General features: G+C 42.7%; 1 protein-coding gene across 9 annotated transcripts in view; it reads right to left on the bottom strand.

The window, feature by feature from the left end:
- FOXN3 (forkhead box N3) overlaps nt 1–21210 on the bottom strand; it is a 217177-nt gene that overhangs the window by 27309 nt on the left and 168658 nt on the right. For 5 of the 9 annotated variants that reach the window (XM_061463819.1, XM_061463820.1, XM_061463818.1 and 2 more), the window contains exon 5: nt 621–686. The exons of 2 other annotated variants lie outside the window; for them this stretch is intronic. In XM_061463819.1, coding sequence (XP_061319803.1) covers nt 621–686 — 66 coding nt within the window. The remainder of the gene's footprint in view (nt 1–620; nt 687–21210) is intronic. 2 more of the 9 variants (XM_061463822.1, XM_061463824.1) reach the window with 1 other exon arrangement.

The following is a 21210-nucleotide window of genomic DNA, read 5'->3' on the forward strand; positions in this document are numbered from 1 at the left end:
AGTACAGTGGAGGCCAAGGCCGCTTCAATGCTCTAATACACAGCATCAAAACCTTGGGTCTGATCACAGAACAAGGGTGACAGTATTGGCAGGAAATGAGACCTTTCCTTGCTGCCCAAAGCCTGCCTACTGCCTTGCATCAGACAGAGCAAAAAAGCAAAATGGGCAGGATGTGTGCAAGGAAGGAGTTGAAACAGTGCCCAAGTGAATGGAAAGTATCCAGATGGCTGTGGTAACTCACACGATGGGAATCAAATCAAAACAAAATGAAAACAAAACCATATGCCATGTACCCTTTCTCTCCCTGCATTTCTCCTGGCTGTTGCCCCAGGTCTTTCTAACAGTGCAGATAATAGTATGTTTACTCAATTATATGTATGTCATGAATAACAATAACCCCTCTTTTACATTAGAGATCATGGATTACTATTATTCATGTAACAAAGAATGTAATATGTAACACAAAATTATGTTAAGGGTCAAGGAAGTGTAAGGGTCTACTAGGGAAGTTATGCTTCTTCATTAAATCCTTCTTTTGATCTGGTATGCTGTATACTTATAAAAGAGAATATTAACTTTACATGTCTATGTTGCTATATGCTATAGAAATATCTACTCACAACCTGCTTGTATCTCAGGGGGAGTATTCAAAAGCATCATGGCAGTGGCAGCATCAATGTCAGGATCTGGAAAAATCAACCAATAAATACATTATTTACAACTGGGCTAGTCTTCTTGCCCCCGTTGCTAAACTACAGGCTCAACCAAATCTCTGCAGTGAAGAGGTATGAGTTCATTATTCAGAGGGCTCCTTAATCACATGTTGAATTTACTCCCAAACTTGCATGCGATCCCATTGCTACTATCAAGCAGAGTGTAGTGATGAATGTCACCAAATTATACTCATGTGTGCATGATACCTTTACTCTTAGCCTCATGAATTCACTCTTTAATTCTGTGGAGAGTATTTACATTGCATTACAAAGGATCTGTGAAAATAAGTGCAACATCACAATTTAGAAGGAACACAGAGGGATGAGCTGACAGGGGAGTGGGAAAGCATACGGAACACCTACACCTGAGCCGGTGCAGAAGACAGCACTCAGTCATTTTGATTTGTCGACAGGGACTTCAGCGATGTTTGACAAAGTGTTGGAAGCCAAACTGCTACAGTTAAGGGGAAATTAAAAAAAGAAACTAGGATTCCACTGAAGCACTGACTTACTTGCATCCTTATCCATTGTCACTTAAATATAAGCAAAAATCATCAGCTGGCTGCTGCTATTCTTAAATGGGTTTCCGAATCCGTCACAAACAGTCGGTTGACAGATGGTAAGTTACAGAGACAGAACAAAATATGATTCTTTTATAACTATATTCACTTGCTTCACACACAGCAGCTCGGCTCCTATGGAAATGTAGGTAGCTATGACAACAGTAAACAACCCACAACAGCCACTGAATAAGCTGAAAAGAACATCTGCCCCAGCAAAGCGTCCCAGCTGCCCTGCGGCACAACTTGCTAATCGTGCAGTGATGCCGTGTGACAGAAAAAGCCGCCTATGCCATGTACAAATAAATGAAGTGTGCAATTGAAGCAGACATAAAAACGCACACCCTGGCCGACTGCTGCCTCTGTGCCACTAAACTGAATGAGTAATGAGTATGCATTTGTTGTTTGGGAGGTGGCTTTTTTCAGCTTGACAGTATTTATAGTAAATTACATACCAAAAAAAATTCGATTTACTACTAACAGCTTCATGGCACTTTGTTTTAGCTATTATGTCACAAAATTACTTTTCACTGTTAAAAATATATGTATATTGTACCTTTATATGTTTCAAATCTATTTCCAGTAATGTGATGTGGTATAGAGCCCATCAATTTACTAGCAATACAATAGAGAAGATTTTAGTATCTGCTTAAGTGAATCAGAAATTTAGTCCACTGATTAAGAAAAGAAAGGGATTTTTGTTAATTTATGTACTACTTTTCTGTGAATAGCTGGAAACACACTTCTAACAGCTACTCATATTTAACTGCCAAAACAGTAAATAGAGCAACAGTGCAGAGGGTGTAAAACTAAAAAGCTGAAGCAACAGCAGACTAAATTAGTATAAAAGGTACCCACAAACAGGAAGGCAGGTGCTTAACTGTTTCCTGGACAGGCCAGTATATCCTCTTTCAAAAGTCACCAGCAGACTACTACAAAAAGCAGCTTTACCAACTTACACTCATCTTCAAATCCTTAGAGCAGTCTTCCAGTACCTAAAGGGGGCCTACAAGAAAGCTGGAGAGGGACTTCTTACAAGGGCATGTAGCGACAGGACAAGGGGGGAATGGCTTCAAATTGAAAGAAGGTAGGTTCAAATTAGGTATTAGGAAGAAATTTTTCACCACAACATTGGTGAGGCACTGGAACAGGTCGCATAGAGAAGTTGTGAATGCCCCACCCCTGGCAATGTTCAAGCTCTAGTGGAAAGTGTTCCTGCTTATGGCAGGGGGGTTGGAACTAGGTGATTTGTGAGGTCCCTTCCAACCCTAACCATTATATGATTCTATGACATGATTATTGAAGATACATCAAAGGCAGTATTCCTGTTGCAAGCATCTATGCTGAAAGTGCCACTTCCAAACAGCTTCACTCCAGAACACATGCCGAACACATGCCATGTTGCAGGACTGGGTGCACATACTACACAGGAGGAGTTTCCCTGTAGTCCAACTGAAGAAGGATATTGTATCTAACACTGAAAAGCAAGACAAAAAGCAAAGAAGCCTGAGAAATAAAGCCAAACCAAACCAGAATTCTTCCATCTCTTTCATACTCTAAAATCAGAAGATTGTTAGCAAATGAATTTACTGTATCATAATTCATGCAGCCAACTTCAGCATTTGTTTATCAGCCGTTCCTGGATTTAGTTTTCTTGTTTTACTTTAAATATGGTCCCACCACTGGGTAACACTGTAGCATGTTAATTTTGCTCTTTAAAGAACAAAAGGACACAACCAGAAAAGCATGTTTCCTGCTGACTAGGCTTTGTTTGTGTAACAAACCAAGTGCTTTGAGATAAAATCAATGCAACCAGTTTATCTCCAAAGGTGCAGTCTCAGTCTTCGGATCACTAATGGTACTACCATGTTTCTGTGATGACTTCACAATACAAACACCAGCTCTTTAAACACAGGATTGTATCCACAGCAGCAGTTTCCAAAGCACAACCATGATTCAAAGCCCATCCACACCTGCTATGGTGTCTGTTTCTACTGGGGTATTCCTGAAGAAACCAGACAGATATTCCAGAATGCCTTGGCAGAGGTAAGAGGGCTTGGAGACACACACTCAGGGTCATGTCAGTAGGATCCAGGACAATGTGCTTTGGGTTGTCCCTCTACAGGGAGAAAAGTAAAAGGAGGGACTGGGATCACAAGAAAGACAAGGCTGAGGGCCAGCAGCCAGAGTCCACAGGAAGAGATGTAATGTTTGAGGGAAGACGAAGGCCAGTTCATTATTGCACAGTGTTTACAATTTGGAGGTGTTCTCCTGAGATGGATGTCAAGAAGTAGAAGTAGTCACGAGGAGCAGCACTGAAGAGCGCCTTTGCTTGGACTGGCATTTCCTGCTTAGAGTCCTGGTACCCACCAGTGCCCCAGTGCTGACAGCCCTTTCCACACAGCTGGTGCTTTTGTTAACTCTCTTCATGTGTATCTTCTCACTTCTAACAAAAAGGGCTGACCTTGCATGGATCCAGACTGGTAAGTGAATCCTCTCCCTTCTATCTTCCTCCCTGTGCTCATGAAGCAGTGAATTTCATAACTAAGAATTCTGCCCTACCTGAAGCCTGCGATCAACACTGAGGCTCCTGAAGTTATTAACAGGGGTGGTTAGCGAAAAATGATTGCAGGAATTTCCTTTCCCTAGGAAACTAGGTTACAAATCTTCTTGCCTACACACAAAGTTTCGGAATTTAGAAAATTAAGTTTTTAAATGAAGGCATTCTGGTTTCTTTTTGCTAATTAAAGTGGTGAAATGACTGCACACACAAACTGTAGGGTCATTTTTTTGCTAGTTGAAAGCATAAGATGCCCAGCTTTGCCAGTGAAAGACAAAAGTAAGGAACAACAAAGAAAATGAAGGATTTTGAGAGTTGTATGAAGAAGAAAGAGTATGTCAAAGCCTCAAACAGGCAACATTGGAGAGTGACAAAAAAGCAGCAACAAAAATTGCCAGCAGGCGCAGCCCTAACAGATGACTGCTGTCTAGATGCTTGGTGCTTTATGCTACAATCTCAAGTTTCAGTGCTCGGTCCCTCATCCATGAAGTATCCTTCACATGGTGTCAGAAAAGGCCTGGAAGCAACCGTAAGCACTTACAAGAGCTCCTAAGGCATGAAAGCATACATCCCAATGCAGTTCAAAGCCAACAAGGGGCAAGAACTTCACCACAGCTGCAGCACCTCCCCTTGCAGTGTGAGCCTGTGATATTTGCCAGCATTGCTTTCAAAGACAAAACTTCTTTTGATGAAGATGATACCAACAAAGGGTAAGTCACAAACCTCATGGCACGTCTGTTCACTGCATTTTAGATTCAAGCCCCTATTCAGCACAGTGTTCAAAAGCGAACAGCAAACTGGTAAACAGCATCTAGCTTTTTCACTGAGGAACTAACCTACAATTTATCGCTCTGCGGAATTACGATCTAGCGCATATTGTCAAGACATGCATAGAGCCAAACTTCACTCAGCACATTACCTGTAGATCAGAATATGCCTGGCACAGACTTATGAAGAGGCAAAAGAGTAGGCATGAAATATTTTGGCATGAGATAACATACAAACATTCAGCAATGCAGAAGGTAACCCTCAGGTAGCAGACTGTTTAGAGCTGACAAAAATACTTTAAACAGGTACGTGAGAAAGCTGGATGTGACAGCAGTTGTATTACTCTGATCTCTGATCTGAGTATATTTCAGAGAGAGACGAAGTGTCTTAAAATCATTGGTATTATTTTGATATTTAATTTCAAGCTTTGATCTTATTTCAATGAATGCTTGAAATCCATTCCCATCCAACTAAATGGTAATAAAAATTAGGATAACAGAGTCCCCCTTTATTTTGCTAGAGGGTATTTATTTTTACTGCTATACTGTAAGGTTTTAAAGAAAATAGCTTTTGAAGCAGTTCAAAGCAACCATGGCCTGAATTTTCCAGCACAGATGCCTAGAGAAAGGCACTTAAGATGCACATTTAGGTACTACTAAAATGTTACTGCCAACTGACAAAAAAAATAGTTAGTAAATAAACTGCACCATCTGCACACTACAACCATTGCCATGTTACCTCATCAGGAGGGAATTTATAAGATCTTCTTCAATTTAAAGTTACTACATCTAAAATACAACTATTTTTGTAAAGGATTTAATTTCACTTCACCATTCACTATGTCAGTTTTTGGCTCCTTCCGCACCAGCACCCACCACTGGTTTGTTTTCCACTTTAATGCTCTACTGTAACTTGAATGCACAGAACTTATTTCCACTGTTCTCAGAAGTCCATTTTTTCATTTTCTACAAGATTCCTGCCTCAATTCCTAGCACAGCTGATTCCTACTCACTGTTTTGTGATCTGTTTTTTTGATGTTTCCAGTTTTCAGCAGTAGGATAATATTGCAAAAGCATCACTATGCCTCCCCCCTTTTACCTTTGGGTTTACTAAACTGCAACAGAGCAAATAGCAGCTTTAACTTCTTAACTTTTCTTTTAATACATGTGCCTTTTCACCTCCCACATCATTATGGTTAACCTTGGTATGAGTCAGGTTAGGTCAAAGACACAGAGAATAATTAATATAGAGAAGGTTCCCCCTCCCCTCTACCCCCCCCCCCCTTTTCTTTTTCTTTTCTATTTTTAATTTATTTTGACTGATGACAGAATAAGAACATGGCTGTTAAAATAAAACTGCAATGCGCAAGACAGAAGAAATACCTGAAGAGAACTGTAAGTACTGTAACTCTGTCAAACTCCTTGGTGTAGGATGCCACTGAGTCCACTTCTGAAGTATTTAAATAAGGTTGAGAAGAGCTCTTAAAATCAACAGAATACTTGTGGAAGTGTACAGTAAATCAGTAGGATTCAGAACCAAGATCTTGGGAAGAAACGAGAAGTTACATTCACACCTCAACAACAGTGCATGAAAGACCAAGCGTGAGAATTCTGGAAGCTATATAATAGAGGCCAGGAGAAAGCAATTTCACTAGCAATACAAAACTGGTCGGGCAGTCACAGTGGTTCTCCCACTTCTTTGAAAGTATCTAGTATGAGATACAGAAGAAGAAAGGTACAGGTCCGAACAAACCAGTCAGTTTTCCTGGTTCTGAAGTTCATTTCCAGCACTGCCAAATAAACCATGGCACAAATTATTCTGAGGTCTTATTTAGAAAAACACAGACCATTTGTAACAGAAGCCTTCTTCCTGCTCCTCTATTTTAAATCGTCATGATGTACAATTTCCATTCTCTAACAATACCATTTTATCAGCTGAAAAACTGTATAAGCAGTTACAACTTGTATTCTTGTTTAAATATTACCTCTAATAAAAAGAATCGTAGGAGAAAGAGTTAACAGAAGGTCATGCACGAACTTGAAGAGGTTCATCTACCATTTGGAAAGTTGTATGAAACCAAAATCCATAATCCTAACTTTTCATCTCAGTAGTAAAGATTAAGATAAGTTAACTGATAAAATAAAGACTTACAACATCAATATGTATTTTATCAGTGCAAGATAAAAATCTTGTAAAAGACAGCTGACTAAAGAAGTGAGATATCCATCTTATACATAAAAATGGCATATTATAATACATTCTCTGCTTAAAAACAGGACAGAGATGTTTGCTTTGGTTTTGTTCCTCTGTTTTTAAAGTATTTTTTCAATTGGTGTATCACAGAATCATAGAATAATTAGGGTTGGAAAGGACCTTAAGATCATCTAGTTCCAACCCCACTGCTATGGGCAGGGACACCTTACGCTAAATCACATCACCCAAGGCCTCGTCCAACCTGATCTTGAACACTGCCAGGGATGGAGCATTCACAACCTCCCTGGGCAACCCATTCCAGTGCCTCACCACCCTAACAGGAAAGAATTTCCTCCTCATATCCAATCTAAACTTCCCCTGCTTAAGTTTTAACCCGTTACCCCTTGTCCTATCACTACAGTCCCTAATAAAGAGTCCCTCCCCAGCATCCCTATAGGCCCCCTTCAGATACTGGAAGGCTGCTATGAAGTCTCCATGCAGCCTTCTCTTCTCCAGGCTGAACAGCCCCAACTTCCTCAGCCTGTCTTCATACAGGAGGTGCTCCAGTCCCCTGATCATCCTAATGGCCCTTCTCTGGACTTGTTCCAACAGTTCCATGTCCTTTTCATGTTGAGGACACCAGAACTGCACACAATATTCCAGGTGAGGTCTCATGAGAGCAGAGTAGAGGGGCAGGATCACCTCCTTCGACCTGCTGGTCACACTCCTTTTGATGCAGCCCAGGATACGGTTGACTTTCTGGCCTGCGAGCGCACACTGAAGCCGGTTCATGTTCATTTTCTCATCAACCAACACCCTCAAGTCCTTCTCTGCAGGGCTGCTCTGAATCCCTTCTCTGCCCAACTTGCAGCTGTGCCTGGGATTGCTCCGACCCAGGTGTAGGACCTTGCACTTGGCATGGTTAAACTTCATGAGGTTGGCATCAGCCCACCTCACAAGCGTGTCAAAGTCCCTCTGGATGGCATTCCTTCCCTCCAGCGTATCAACTGAACCACACAGCTTGGTGTCATCGGCAAACTTGCTGAGGGCGCACTCAATCCCACTGTCCATGTCAGCGACGAATATGCTAAACAAGACCCGTCCCAACGCCGATCCCTGAGGGACACCACACGTTACTGGTCTCCAGCTGGACATTGAGCCATTGACCACAACTCTGTGTGCAGCCATCCAGCCAGTTCTTTATCCACCGAGGGGTCCATCCATCAAATTGATGTCTCTCCAATTTAGAGACAAGGATGTCGTGTGGGACAGTGTCGAAAGCTTTGCACAAGTCCAGGTAGATGATATCAACTGCTCTACCCCTGTCCATCAGTTCTGTAGCCCCATCATAGAAGGCCACCAAATTGGTCAGGCAGGATTTCCTCTTAGTGAAGCCATGCTGGCTGTCACCAAGCACCCTGTTGTTTTTCATGTGTCTTAGCATGCCTTCCAGGAGAATCTGCTCCAAGATTTTGCCAGGCACAGAGGTGAGACTGACTGGTCTGTAATTCCCCAGGTCATCCATTTTCCCCTTCTTGAAAATGGGGGTTATATTTCCCTTTTTCCAGTCATCGGGAACTTCACCTGACAGCCATGATCTGGCGAGCTTAATTTTCAGTGCTGAAGGATGTGAAAATAAAATTTACCCATCTCAAAGGCGACAGTAAAGTCCTTTTTGACTCCATCCAGCCTATGCAACTTGTAGTACTGAACAGAAAACATCAGCTAGAGAAAGCACTAGTCAGTGAGCCTATCAGAGGAGAATAGAGAAACCATCTTCTGTTCCATCATGTACTTACCTAATTTGTCATCAGGAATTTTAACTGTCCTCGTAACTGATTGCTGCAACTCAGATTCTACAGTGGAAGCCAGGATTATGAGGGCTGAAATTCCTTGCAGTTTTACAGGTTGCACGCAGTTTTGGTTTTTGACCAAATGATACACATACACACAAACACACATGCTCTTTGTGTCCAGTAATGCAGATCTGTGTTATCTCTAACTGGGACACCAAGGTCATCATTGCTCAAGCTTTCACAGTGTCCCTGCTGCTAACAATAGGTTTTTCTTTCAGCAAAGTGGGAAGATGGCTGGCAGGAGGAAGACCTCTACGAAAACTCCATCCAGTTAAGACCAAATAAACTATACCTTATTGTCACATACAACTGTTCGTTGCTGTTAAATAAGGTTGAGAACAACTCTTATTTGTTGTAAGTGCTTGTTTCCTCCTCATGCTATTTCAAAATACGTTTGTTCCCACTAGACCTTGGGAACAGAGTATGTCATTCAGTCCTGCAAGTGCCAGACATTCCAACCGGAAAAGAGCCGATGCAGCTTGCATGATCTGAGTGACCCTAGGGGAAACGTACACAGCCATCCCCTACTCTCTCAGCCACTGGCCACTGGTTCTGAAGAAAAAGGTGGCTTTTTAGGTACTCTTACTGCAAGGTGAGTCTTCAGGAGGGCTTCACCCAAACATCCCAACTACTGGAACCACTATGGCACAAGCTGCTGCATGAACACAGCAAGGGAAGAAGGCCTGGGGAGGCAAACATAAATTCTACACCACTTTCAAGATCCAGAAAGCAAAGGGGGAAATGTCAGATAAACATGAAAAGAACAATGACAAAAGTATTTCAGGGATTTGAAGAAAAAAAATGCTACTACTAATGATGAGAAAAGGGGTCAGGCATGTGACATCACCAGTGAAAGGCCCATATATAGTCTAACTAGGGAGCCAAAACAGAGTCTGAAACAAAAAACAAGAGCAGAAAAGGTGAACAAAAACCTAGCAGCTAAAGTAGCTGTGTGCTAATAATGCAGGCAGACTGACATAATAAAAGAGGAACTCAAGGCACTAGTGTTATTACAGGAAAATTCACAAGCAGGGTGAAACAGCAATTATTATTGAAATGGGTGTCAAAAAGGTCTGTGCTTTTCAAGGAAAAGAAATATAGATTTTATATGGTAGGATACTGTCATGCAATAATGAAACACCAGACTTTGGAAACAGGAGAAGACAGGAAATGTTTGGAAACGCTGTGGGAAGATGGTCAAAGACTTCTAAGAGAGAGACACTGAGTCTGCTCTTGACTCCTTGCATCAGATACAGATATGGATAGAGCTCTGTGTCATTACAGAAATGGGAATTACGTCAACACAAGACATACACTTCACAGTACAGATTGGAGAACAAATGCTATTACCCATGGTCAGGCCAGTTACTATGTCAGCTGACAAGTTTCTTTATCCACACTGCTGAATGAGTAATAATATATTATTTCCTACACTTTATCTTAAGCAATGAGGATGACTCTGGAACAGGGAACCACAAAGTGATTCAGTTTAGATTAAATGGGAAGAATAACAGCAAACCTAATTTTGCTTAAGATCTATGATTTCCAAAGAACAAATTCTGATGAACTAAATCGTTTCCGTGGAACCTCCGGGAAACAGACTGGGCTGAGGAGCTCTAGGCCTCAGCCTGAGGGAGGCTGCAATGTCTGCAGGTCACTGCACAAAGAGTTCACTCCAAATGTGTCCTGAGATAAGTAGGATAGCTCCATTCTCTGAAACAAACAAACAAAAAAGAAGTAAAAAAAAACCCAAAGCTGGGCAACTGAACTGATAGAAACTGACTTTGGGACAGAAGAGAGCGTGGCTTGCTCAGTTAAGCAAAACAAAGGCAGAAAAGAAGAAAGAACAATAAGTGACCATGGGACGCAGGTGGAAAAATCAAGGAAGAACTCTTAGGTTTAAAAACAGCTTCAGTAAACTAACATTTGCTGAAGACAGACTGGTAACCAAAACATTTCTAGAGAAGAGAGCAATAGTGTTGTTTTAGGAAATCTCTTCTAACAGGAGCTGGAACAAAGCAAAAAGTTAGAATGTGAGCATCAGTGTTGCTGCTCACAATGTGACCCACAGAAAGGGACTCTCCAGAACCTGCCTTCCAATCTATGCTTCTCTCGGGCAGTAAGCACTCTGCAAAACTCAGAGAGGGAAAAAGGACAAGAACACAGTCATGAAAAAACTACGCCAGTGGACATGTGCACAAAGGCCCATCTACACAAACCTGCAGAAGCACCAGAATCATGTCTGACACTCCAGGACCAGATCTTGCACCACTTCATGACAAAGCTGACCTGCAAAATGTTTATGGGCAGTGCTATGGATGCACAGGACCCATACCTATCAGCATCCAGTGTGCAATGTACACTGAGCTGCTGAACTCAGGCAGGATGCCTGAAACTCAGTGGCTATCTACACTTGGAGGAGAGCAGCACAGAGCTGGAGCCTCATTTCTGACACTCAACACAGTGGAGGAGCTGAAGCAAGTCCTCAGTTGTCACATGCAGCCAGCCTGAGCTCTGTGGCAGCAACCTTAAGCATGTAAGCAAAACTACTTTGCCAGGGGCTACTCCAGTAGCCCTTAATGCATGGCACTATGAAGGAAAGCCAGTGAGCAAGCCACAAGAGACCTGGCTTAGTTAGAATCACAGAATCACAGAATAGTTAGGGTTGGAAAGGACCTAAAGATCATCTAGTTCCAACCCCCCTGCCATGGGCAGGGACACCTCACACTAAACCATCTCACCCAAGGCTTCGTCCAACCTGGTCTTGAACACCGCCAGGGATGGAGCATTCACAACCTCCCTGGGCAACCCCTTCCAGTGCCTCACCACCCTAACAGGAAAGAACTTCCTCCTTATATCGAATCGAAACGTCTCCTGTTTAAGTTTTAACCCGTTACCCCTTGTCCTGTCACTACAGTCTCTAATGAAGAGTCCCTCCCCAGCATCCCTATAGGCCCCCTTGAGATACTGGAAGGCTGCTATGAAGTCTCCATGCAGCCTTCTCTTCTCCAGGCTGAACAGCCCCAACTTCCTCAGCCTGTCTTCATACAGGAGGTGCTCCAGTCCCCTGATCATCCTCGTGGCCCTCCTCTGCACTTGTTCCAACAGTTCCATGTCCTTTTTATGTCGAGGACACCAGAACTGCACACAATACTCCAGGTGAGGTCTCACAAGAGCAGAGTAGAGGGGCAGGATCACCTCCTTCGACCTGCTGGTCACGCTCCTTTTGATGCAGCCCAGGATATGGTTGGCTTCCTGGCCTGCAAGCGCACACTGAAGCCGGTTCATGCTCATTTTCTCATCAACCAACACCTCGACGTCCTTCTCCGCAGGGCTTCCAAGTGGTCTCAACTCTCCTATTTCACTCCCACGCCTGCACATAAATCCCTGCTCAGACTCTTGCCTTCTCTCTTCTGCTTTTTTTGCAGGACAGCAGAGCCAGTCCAGACAGGAAAGCGCAGAGAGGTGCCAGCAGACAGAGCCTCATAGATGCGGGACTGGGAGAACCAGAGGGGGAGTATGGTGGTCCATAAGTTAGGGAGGTCTGTGCACACAGGCTTCTTCATGAGCCTAGGAAAGGCTGGGAAAATTCGCTGCAAGCCCAACAGTTCCCACTGTAAAATCCTGGGTTCCAAGGTGCGGATGTATTCAGGAGAGCTAGAATTGCTACCGGAAGTATGTTACCAAACCAGCAGTATAAACACAACCAACTAGCAGGTTCACAGGCAGGCAGGCATGCAGTCTGCCAGGGCTCAAGTCCACACCATAACAGCTGTGGCAGCCAGCCCAGGCTTGCCCTCAAGTTCAAGATTAGGTGGTTTTTTCCTCAGGAGCGACAGTGGATAAATGGAGATACATTAAGTGCTAATTCTTGAGTAAAGTCACACCTGAGAGAACAGATCACTTTTTGTTTTTAGAATTATGTCCAAGGCAGACAGGCAAATTATAAAGAAAAATCAAAGTCTGTACCATTTACTTCCCTCTTTCCCAAGATTGAGACCAACTAACAATCACTTGTATGAATCAATCAATAAACGAATAAATCAAATTACTAGATTTGAAAATCTATTATTAAACATACTTGAAAACCATGTTTGGGGAGCTGTTCCCCCCCCCCCCCCCCAATCTTTTGCAAGTGAATCCACATTATAAGACCAACAGGGCTAGATATAAACTTACCCAAACAAATGGAAGCAGACTGAAGCCTATTTTCTATCACAGCGCTTGACAATTGTTATTTTGCGTTGCTGTGAGCCAGCCCCAGCCTGTGCACGGAGATGAAGACTCACTCAGGTCTGTGGATGGTGGCTGAGCACACTCCACAGGGAGTGAGGTTCAACATGGCTGGAACAAGCTGCTCTTCCGCTTCTCAGAAGTAAATCAATGGAGGAAGACAGCCCCAGCAATACTGCCATCATCTGACAAAACGGATTCCACTCTTCCTGCAATACTTACTTTGATTTTCAAATAAAGTAAATGACAGAAAAGTAGGGATCTAGTGTTTAGGGCCTTCTGACTTTTTTTTTTGCTGGAGAGCCTCCAGGTATGCTGAGGGATGAGATGCAGGCTAACAGATAAGGCAGTGAAGGAAGTAATGGCATTTTTGAAGGACTATTATAATGAAATATGAAAACAAAGATAGCCTTTGAATTCCCACAGCAAACACCTATGAGTTAACCCCTAGAGTAGCAGAATTGCTTTCTAATTACAACAATCAATACTCTGAGAATATTGCAAACGGTCCTGCTGAAAGCAACACAGCAAACATAAGCTGCCTGAACCCTGAAGAGACTTTAAGAGTGAAATTAGCTTAAATAGCACACATAATAATAGGACTTATTTAAAACAACTGTGACAGAGCTTGTTTAGACTAAACAGTACATCGTAGTTATTAGGGGGTTTTTCTTTCTTACTTCCATACTTCACAGAAGAGATTTTGTAGAGGGGATGCTGCAAACCTGGAAAAAACTAGCTAATGCGCTTTCGCTTACATTTTTCTTGAATTCAGTTACATATGCACCTCAGATCTTCCTGTAAACACTTTGCTAATGCAAATATTTACTGCCATCTGCGCTACATGGCAGCAGACCTGTAAGTTAAATATTGGCTTCGCTGGAATTCTTTACTTAAACATTTTCAAAAACAGAGGAAATATGAAATGCTGTGAAGTGAAATGTGGAAAGAGAGTAATTCACCTGAGTCTCTGGAGAGCGAGCACTAAGACATGACTTTGCAGCTAAGTGGCATTTACATGCTCCTTGAACACTTCTAACTTGACAAACTGCAATCATGTGGCTCCTTCCTACTGAAAAAGGTTGAAACAACCTTTAACCTTTTACTATTTTCTAGTATATTTTAATTTAAAAAGAAGTCAAGACACAGGATACCACTTCTGCCAACCTCTAATTTGCTATGAATGATCCTGTTCGAACTCCTTGGAGTCTGAACTGCCACTAGCTGACAGGTGAGGCTATCAGAACAGTAAGGAATGGGCAGAATACCACCAGAATTCCTTTGCAAACTCTTTCAGATCCTCAGCTGAAAGGTGTAAAGTGTATTTGCTTCACAAAACAGAGCTAGTAAGCTGAGGGGTTCTCATCCCATTCTGTTCCTGTGGTGAACAGGGACCCAAACTGACTACGTGCACAGGCTGAGCCTAGCAGAAGTTACTGGACATTAAAAAAAAAAAAAAATTAAATGAAGCTTTATCCAGATAGCAGTGAGAGCTGTGGCTGTAAGCCAGGAAAGCACTTACATGGGTATACAATGCAGAGAATGAGTAGTGGCCATGGAAGAGGATCAGCGTACAAGCATCCCACAGGGCTCAGCCCCAGACTGGAACAGCTGGGCAGCTTAGCTATAGCTCAGGACAGTTTTGTTAAAAATTAGTGCTTTCATTAACAGAATTACAAGCGTGTTTTGTGCCATTCTTATGGGCATTTAGCAAGGCTGGAGAGGAAAACACCTTTTAAATGGTGCTAGACCTCATTTTGACTGCAGCTCTCTGGCGCAGTTCCCCATCCCTGCTGGATGGGGAGGCCATGTTCCTGCTGGGGAGGAATGGCCATCCATCACTCCAGCCAAGATGGGGGCATGGTAAAGGCTGCCACAAAGAAAGAGAGGGTTTGTTTTTAGCAAGTAGGAAGTCTTAAATTTTGTGTTTACAACTAAACAGAAAAAATGCTCCACATTTCTTTTTGTACTCCACAATTTCAACAAATTCTAGTGAGAGCTGGTTTACTGATTTTAAGCATGAGTTTCTGTAATCCTTGCCAGTGCAGCTACACAGGCATCTCTCTGGCCTTTTAGAGAGTTCTGCTTCATGTACGTACCACAAACAATTCATATTAACTCTGCCAGCTCAAATTCAATTTACTAGCATGATTTGTGTGTCAGATCTGTGTGTCTGTGAGAGCAAAGCACAGGCTGTCTGGGGAAACAAATCTTAATAACGTTTGGTAATCAGATCGATTACAACAGAACAAAACAGAGAGCACACATTCATCTTGCCCTTCTCCCATCTCTGCCTCTCTGCACACTGATCTTTAACGATCGCCTGCCCCCTCATGGGAGAGTCAAATGGACAGACAGGACAGCTACCCACCCAGCCACAGAGAGGCCCTCCCGACCCATCTCACCACCCCTCACGGCCACAAGATGAAGAGTTTCTAAACAGCCCAGCGTCTGCTGAAGATTTCCCTCCCCACGCTGAACCTCCCCACTTTCCTTCTTCCTGTCTCCAGCAGGGGGTAGAAAAATCCCAAAGTATAAGGCTGGAGGACCTCCAGAAGAGCAAACTCAAGACAGAAAAAGATCCTATTTATTTTTCATTTTAATGCCATCATTTACAGGCAAATTGCTGTCTTTCACGCAGTCAGGAACAGAACTGAAAAATTTATTGGGATCCTTTGCCCTCCCCTAACACATACCTGATGAACCAACTTTAAAACATTCATAAACCTGATGCGGCATTTCATCTGGTATGAAAACCATGCTAATGGCATGCATTGTAGTCTTTGTAGAGCCTTTGTTATAAAAGCCACAAAGATTATTCCATTGGGAACACACCAACGAAAATGTTCTATTTTAAGCAAAACAGTGAAATCCCAGTAAAGTTAGAGACCTGATAGCTCCAGGGCTCACCTTAGTGCAAAAACCAAGTGCCAAACTGCACAACAATAACAGTCATGGAAAACAGTGTAAAGCCTTACAATGGCTAAAGGTAAGTTATTCCACTCACTTGTTTCAGAGGAGACTAATAGCGGTAATTATGCCCCATTAAAAATCAATATTGTTGGACTTTATTTTGACTGGGAAGGGCCTGGAATTCATAAACCCCCAAATAATCTTAATGCTGGGGAAACACTGAGCTACATCTTCCTTTATCGGGGATGAATGTAAGAAGCTCCCTTCCTTTCAGTTTCAAGGCAAAGTGTCTGGAAACACGTTTGAGGTTGGTTTTCATGTAATTACTGGGTATTTTAACACAAGTATTTGCAATGTTACAACCAGCTTATTTATAAAATTAGTTTTAGAAGGGGGAAAACTTCCTTTTCTACTTCTCTCATGTCAGCCAGCAAGATCAAATCTGTTCTGGCCCTCGATCATGATAATGCAGCACAGCTTGCTTAGGCTTTTTACTGATGGGACTGCTTTGAGATTGCTAGAAAGGATGTTGATGAGTATTAACGATGATGTCTGTCATTTTGTATCTCTGGGTAATCCTACAGCTCTATCATTATGATAACGGAGTGCCTCTCAAGAATTTAAACATACAAATTCTCTCTTTTCTTTCAAAACTTTTAGATTAAGTAGTTTGACAAGGGTATATGTGTACATCAAAGAAAAAGAGACACCCGTGTACATACAAGGTACTGGGGAAAAAGCACAAAAGACAGAAAAATGAAATTTGCAGCAAAACCTGTGATGACACTCTGGCTGAGTGTGTATCCTTCATGAACTCCACTTCCCATGGTCCCCAAAGCTAAAGCTATGCTGCAGTGTCATTAACAAAGGAGGTCAGAGCTTTTCATGGGGCAAAACTGGAAGAAATCTCTTGGAAAGCTTTAAGTCTTTGGACAACTGCGTTGGCTATCCAGACTGGGAACTAAACACATCTTCTTAAAACCTCTATAAAACCCAGCCAACTTTTTGGGGTTTTTTTTTTGTTTTTTTTAAAACCAGCTGAAGAGTTCCATCAGAGCAGCAGATCCGTTTTTACTGACAAGTCATGTAAGGGTGTATATTCCATCCAGACCAACAGAGAGAGTCTAAGTCACTGTGAAGATGGATGGAGCAGGTACTCCTCACACGCGTAGCAAAATGGTCAGCCAATAGCCCTGAAAAACTGAAAGCCCCCCAGAGCAGAAGCAGCAGCAACAGCCTGCTACAGGAAGGTCATTTCATGGTGCTGTTCCATCTTTTCCACCACCACAATTTTGTCATCTACTCACAGAAATCTGAAGTTGAAAAAACAGACCAAGGCCCTGGCAGAAAAGATCTGCAGGACTGCCTCCCGTGTTGGCTGATGCTATCACCTCCAAGAGATGAGATGCACACGCAGAGATCTTACATTACCGCAGTGCCACCAGCTGACCAAAGCTAGAGGAAGCTCCTCACTGAACTGACCCCTCACAGATGTTTAGTCTTCTCCAAACTTGCTTGTTTACTTGTGTTCTTATCAAACAGTCCCTTACTCTGCTTTACAACTATGGCTAGGGAAGAGCAGCTGACTACAACCATCGCTCAATTTCACAAGCTAGCAAAACAGTTTTCCTTTCAAGTACCCTAAGCATACCCACAGCTATTGCCAGTTGGTGGCTTGCCCCTCCTTACCCTACAGAATGCAATCAAAACCACACTACTCGTCAAAACCTTTCATGATACTTAAGCATCACTCCCCTCCAATTTTCCCTTTTATTTTCCTGTTTCTCTTTGGCATGTAACAGTCCTTCCAGCAGGCTTTTTCCCATTTTCCACATGGGTAAGTACGTGGTGCCCATAGCTGTGGCACCAGAGCTCCTCATCACTGGCCAGACACACCAGCACACCGAGTCCGAGGCCCTCAGCAAAGCTGGGTCAGGGCTGGGGCCCCCAGTTTCGGCAGGGCCAGAAACACAACCCCTCTGGGGCAGACAGCCACTGCCGAACACTGAAATACAATGCGTTAATAAGTAGGTCAGCCTGTTCCTATAAAAGCAACGGGTTTAATGCCGACCGTGCCTGCCAGCGGGAGTAGGAAGAGACTGCAGTATTCCCCTGTTTCCACACATGCAGCCCCTTAGAAGCCCCACACTCCTCCTCTGTGCTCAGGGCAGGGCTGGAGGTGCCTGCAGCCCCACTGGACCTTGGCCTGCAGCAACCCCACCTCTGCAGGGCTGGTCATGAGCCACCACTGAAACCCGGCACCAGAAAGCAAATTCCAAGAAAACAAACACTATCACTAGGCAATTGAAATGCAGTTAGCAGAAACAAACAAACCGTCTGCAGGAGGATACTGGGCTCCCAGATTGCTAACAGGTTCAACAGGTTTTGAATGCTAAGTCACCCAGAGCTTTATTAGTGCCTAAAAGAGAAACGCTGCAAAGATCTTGTCACCTGGGCTTTCATTGCTGTTCTGCTTTAGAGTAGTTCCCTCCCCCCCACCCTTTCCCTCCCTCTGGCAAGGAAGCATTTTGACCCTCGTTAAATTAGTCAAGAAAAACATGTCCATGCTGTCCAGTAAACGCATGTGGGAATGCCGTTCACCTTGCACTGGTTTCAGTTGCACAACGAGGTGGAAGCTGGAGTGAAACTTGGTGCAGCGGCAGCACTGGGGCCTTTGCCCAGCAGCAGCAGCAGCTCTGTGCTGCTGGCTCACCAGGCCCACTGCAGTGACCCGCACAGTCCTGCGTGATCCCACCATCAACACGGGGGCTGAACCCTACCAGTGCGGCTTCTTCATCTTGTCACAGCCCATACAGCTCTCCCAAATGAAAGGATCATCACTCGCAAAGGACACCGGTTTATTTAATAAAGGCTCTGATATCCTCTTGTCATTTTATCAGCAGCTATTGGCATTTATTAAATACAGTGCAAAAGTCAGTAAAATTCATTTAAACGTTTCTTCTCCTCGCAATGAAGCAGCTCACCATGATGCCTCTGCAAATGGATCTCCATGAATCAGCCCAACATGGCATTGCGCGGACTGCAAGACCACAAAACAATGCCCAAATACCATCTGTTCCTCCCATGAGCTGGTCTTGAAAGCCTTTAGCTTCTGTAAACAACTGCTGGTCCAATTTACTTTGAGATGCTGCACAATGTAGCAGAACACACAAGCTGACTATAATCAAAAGCTTTATACTCTGCTAAACCTGTTTTAAATAATGCATAAATACCAAAATAGACACACTGTATTCTTCATCAATTTTCATGCAAACTGAATTCTCCGTTTGTTGCATTTTCTGTTTATACCAGCACAGCTTTAAACCACAGAATAAAGAGTACTGTTTTCTTTTCCCTTTTAGCTCCAGTCCAGAAACATACACTATATTTAATTACTGTTTTGGTAGAGTCCACCTATGCAGATGGGCTGTGCCTGCATGAACCAACTGGTACCTCTGGATTCAGAGCACAGAAGAGGTTAAAAAAAATGAGGGCATTTAGGTCAGCCCCTCCTTCCTCTCCCCTGCATTTCATCACACTGAAAGGGCTTAAAAGTAAAAAATTCCTTCCACATCATATAATCCTGGCATCTGCTGCACAGCACATCAAGCTCACTTGTTCTGCTGTGTTATTCCCAAAAGTAACTGTACAGATTCGGATCTAGAACTCCATTTTCCACTCCCTGAAGTTTCCAAATACCTGTTTTTCCTATTTTAGGCACATCAGAAAAAGCAGTAAACACAGCTAGTAAATACAAAGCAATCTTGTCTAAGAGCAGTTCTGACTGCATTACTTAAGAAATATAATTTCCTGAAGCTTTTTACTACCTTATTTTATGATACACATGTTATGGCATCAATCTACCAACTTCCTTCTGCTGCTCGTCTTCAACGGCCCACATCTCACCTGTGACATTATGTAGTTCAAATACAAAGTCATTACTATGATTAAGCCACAGGAAGAATCCAGTCTAGAAAGTGAGTAGGTCACTGTGGTCATGTTTATTATTTAATAACAGTGGGAATAATTCATATCACACCAACAATTCTCTACCATTCTGTTTATCAATTTCAAAGTAGAGTACGTCAGATCTTCAGCACAGACAGGAGACCAAAGGCTCAGACCATCTGGACTCCCTCTAACAGAGCCCTGGGCCTGTATATTCCAGGATGGACTCTAGAGTAAAATATACAGGATATTCTTCACCTATACCTATGTCCACCAAACTTGGGTCAGCAAAGCCCTGGGAATAGCACCACCTCAAATGCATATCCTATTTCCATGCAGACATCGTGGTTTCAGGTAATGTGTTTCATCCTTCCTTCTAAATGGAGGAGTTTAATTTTTCTCTTTGGCATGGGCTGCCTGGCTGCTGTACTCACTCTGCAAGCTTTCTGAGCCCTTGACTCTCTCCTACTACATGCATCTCAGCTGACAATAACTGCTGTAGCTGTCCTGAACTCTCTAATTCATCAGGTTTTTTTTAATGTGATTGAATGAGAAACCTCATGTCCTCACTAACACCGCTAGATATATCTTCTTTCCAAAACAGGTCAGTGTCTCAGACATTAAACTAACATAATCATTAATTTTCTTCTTTAACATGCTTTCCTTCACAACCTTGCTATTTGTTAATGTGATTTTCAATACATATTGAAGCTGCAATGAAACAGAAACAGGAAGATAAAGGAAGAGACAACAGTGAAACTTAAAACTTTATCCCAAGAATTGCCCCATTCCTACACATCTCACAGATGAGGCATTTTACTTTCAGCCTGCTTTTCCTATGTGCCTTTATCCTGTGGCTTCAACAACTGGTGAACTACTAACTGGGTTTCCAAATCCTTACAAGAGGGCCAAGGTTTTTGCTTTTTTTATTTGGCTAATCTTTTCACATCTATTTGCCTTGCTGCCACAACAACTAAACAGCACGTAAGTGATTTGGGTTCATTCAATAGATTCCAAACTGGGAGCCTTCCTATTTTGTTTGCTTTAGGGCAAAAGGAGGAAGCAAACAGCAGCTTTGTAAGTGAAGTTGACGATATTATTCTCTCAATTACGGTTGTGAAAAGACATAGAAATGTGAAGTACTCTTTACAAACAGAGTCACTTCATGCTGATCCAACTTGTTTCAATTCACTTTAATTTGATTCTGCCTCTAGAAGTGCTTTAACTTTGATACCTACTATTTTTATTTTTATTTTTACATTTAGACACATTGTTTTTAACTCAGCAGGATAAACTGATGTTAATAAGTTCAACTTAGTTTTGAATATTTGCTTTAGAAGAGGATGGAAGCTCACAACCAACAAACCCTGAGGCTATAACCAGCTCCCTGGGTGCCCAACCCCATCTTCTCATTTGCATCATCTGACCAAATCTTGTGCTGAGATTGCTAATACTTTTAAGACTTT

This window comes from Pezoporus flaviventris, unplaced genomic scaffold (genome assembly GCF_033815535.1).
Source record: "Pezoporus flaviventris isolate CSIRO_AGI_PZ_B2104156 unplaced genomic scaffold, CSIRO_AGI_Pfla_v1 ptg000036l, whole genome shotgun sequence".
In the NCBI taxonomy this organism is placed as follows: Eukaryota; Metazoa; Chordata; class Aves; order Psittaciformes; family Psittacidae; genus Pezoporus; species Pezoporus flaviventris.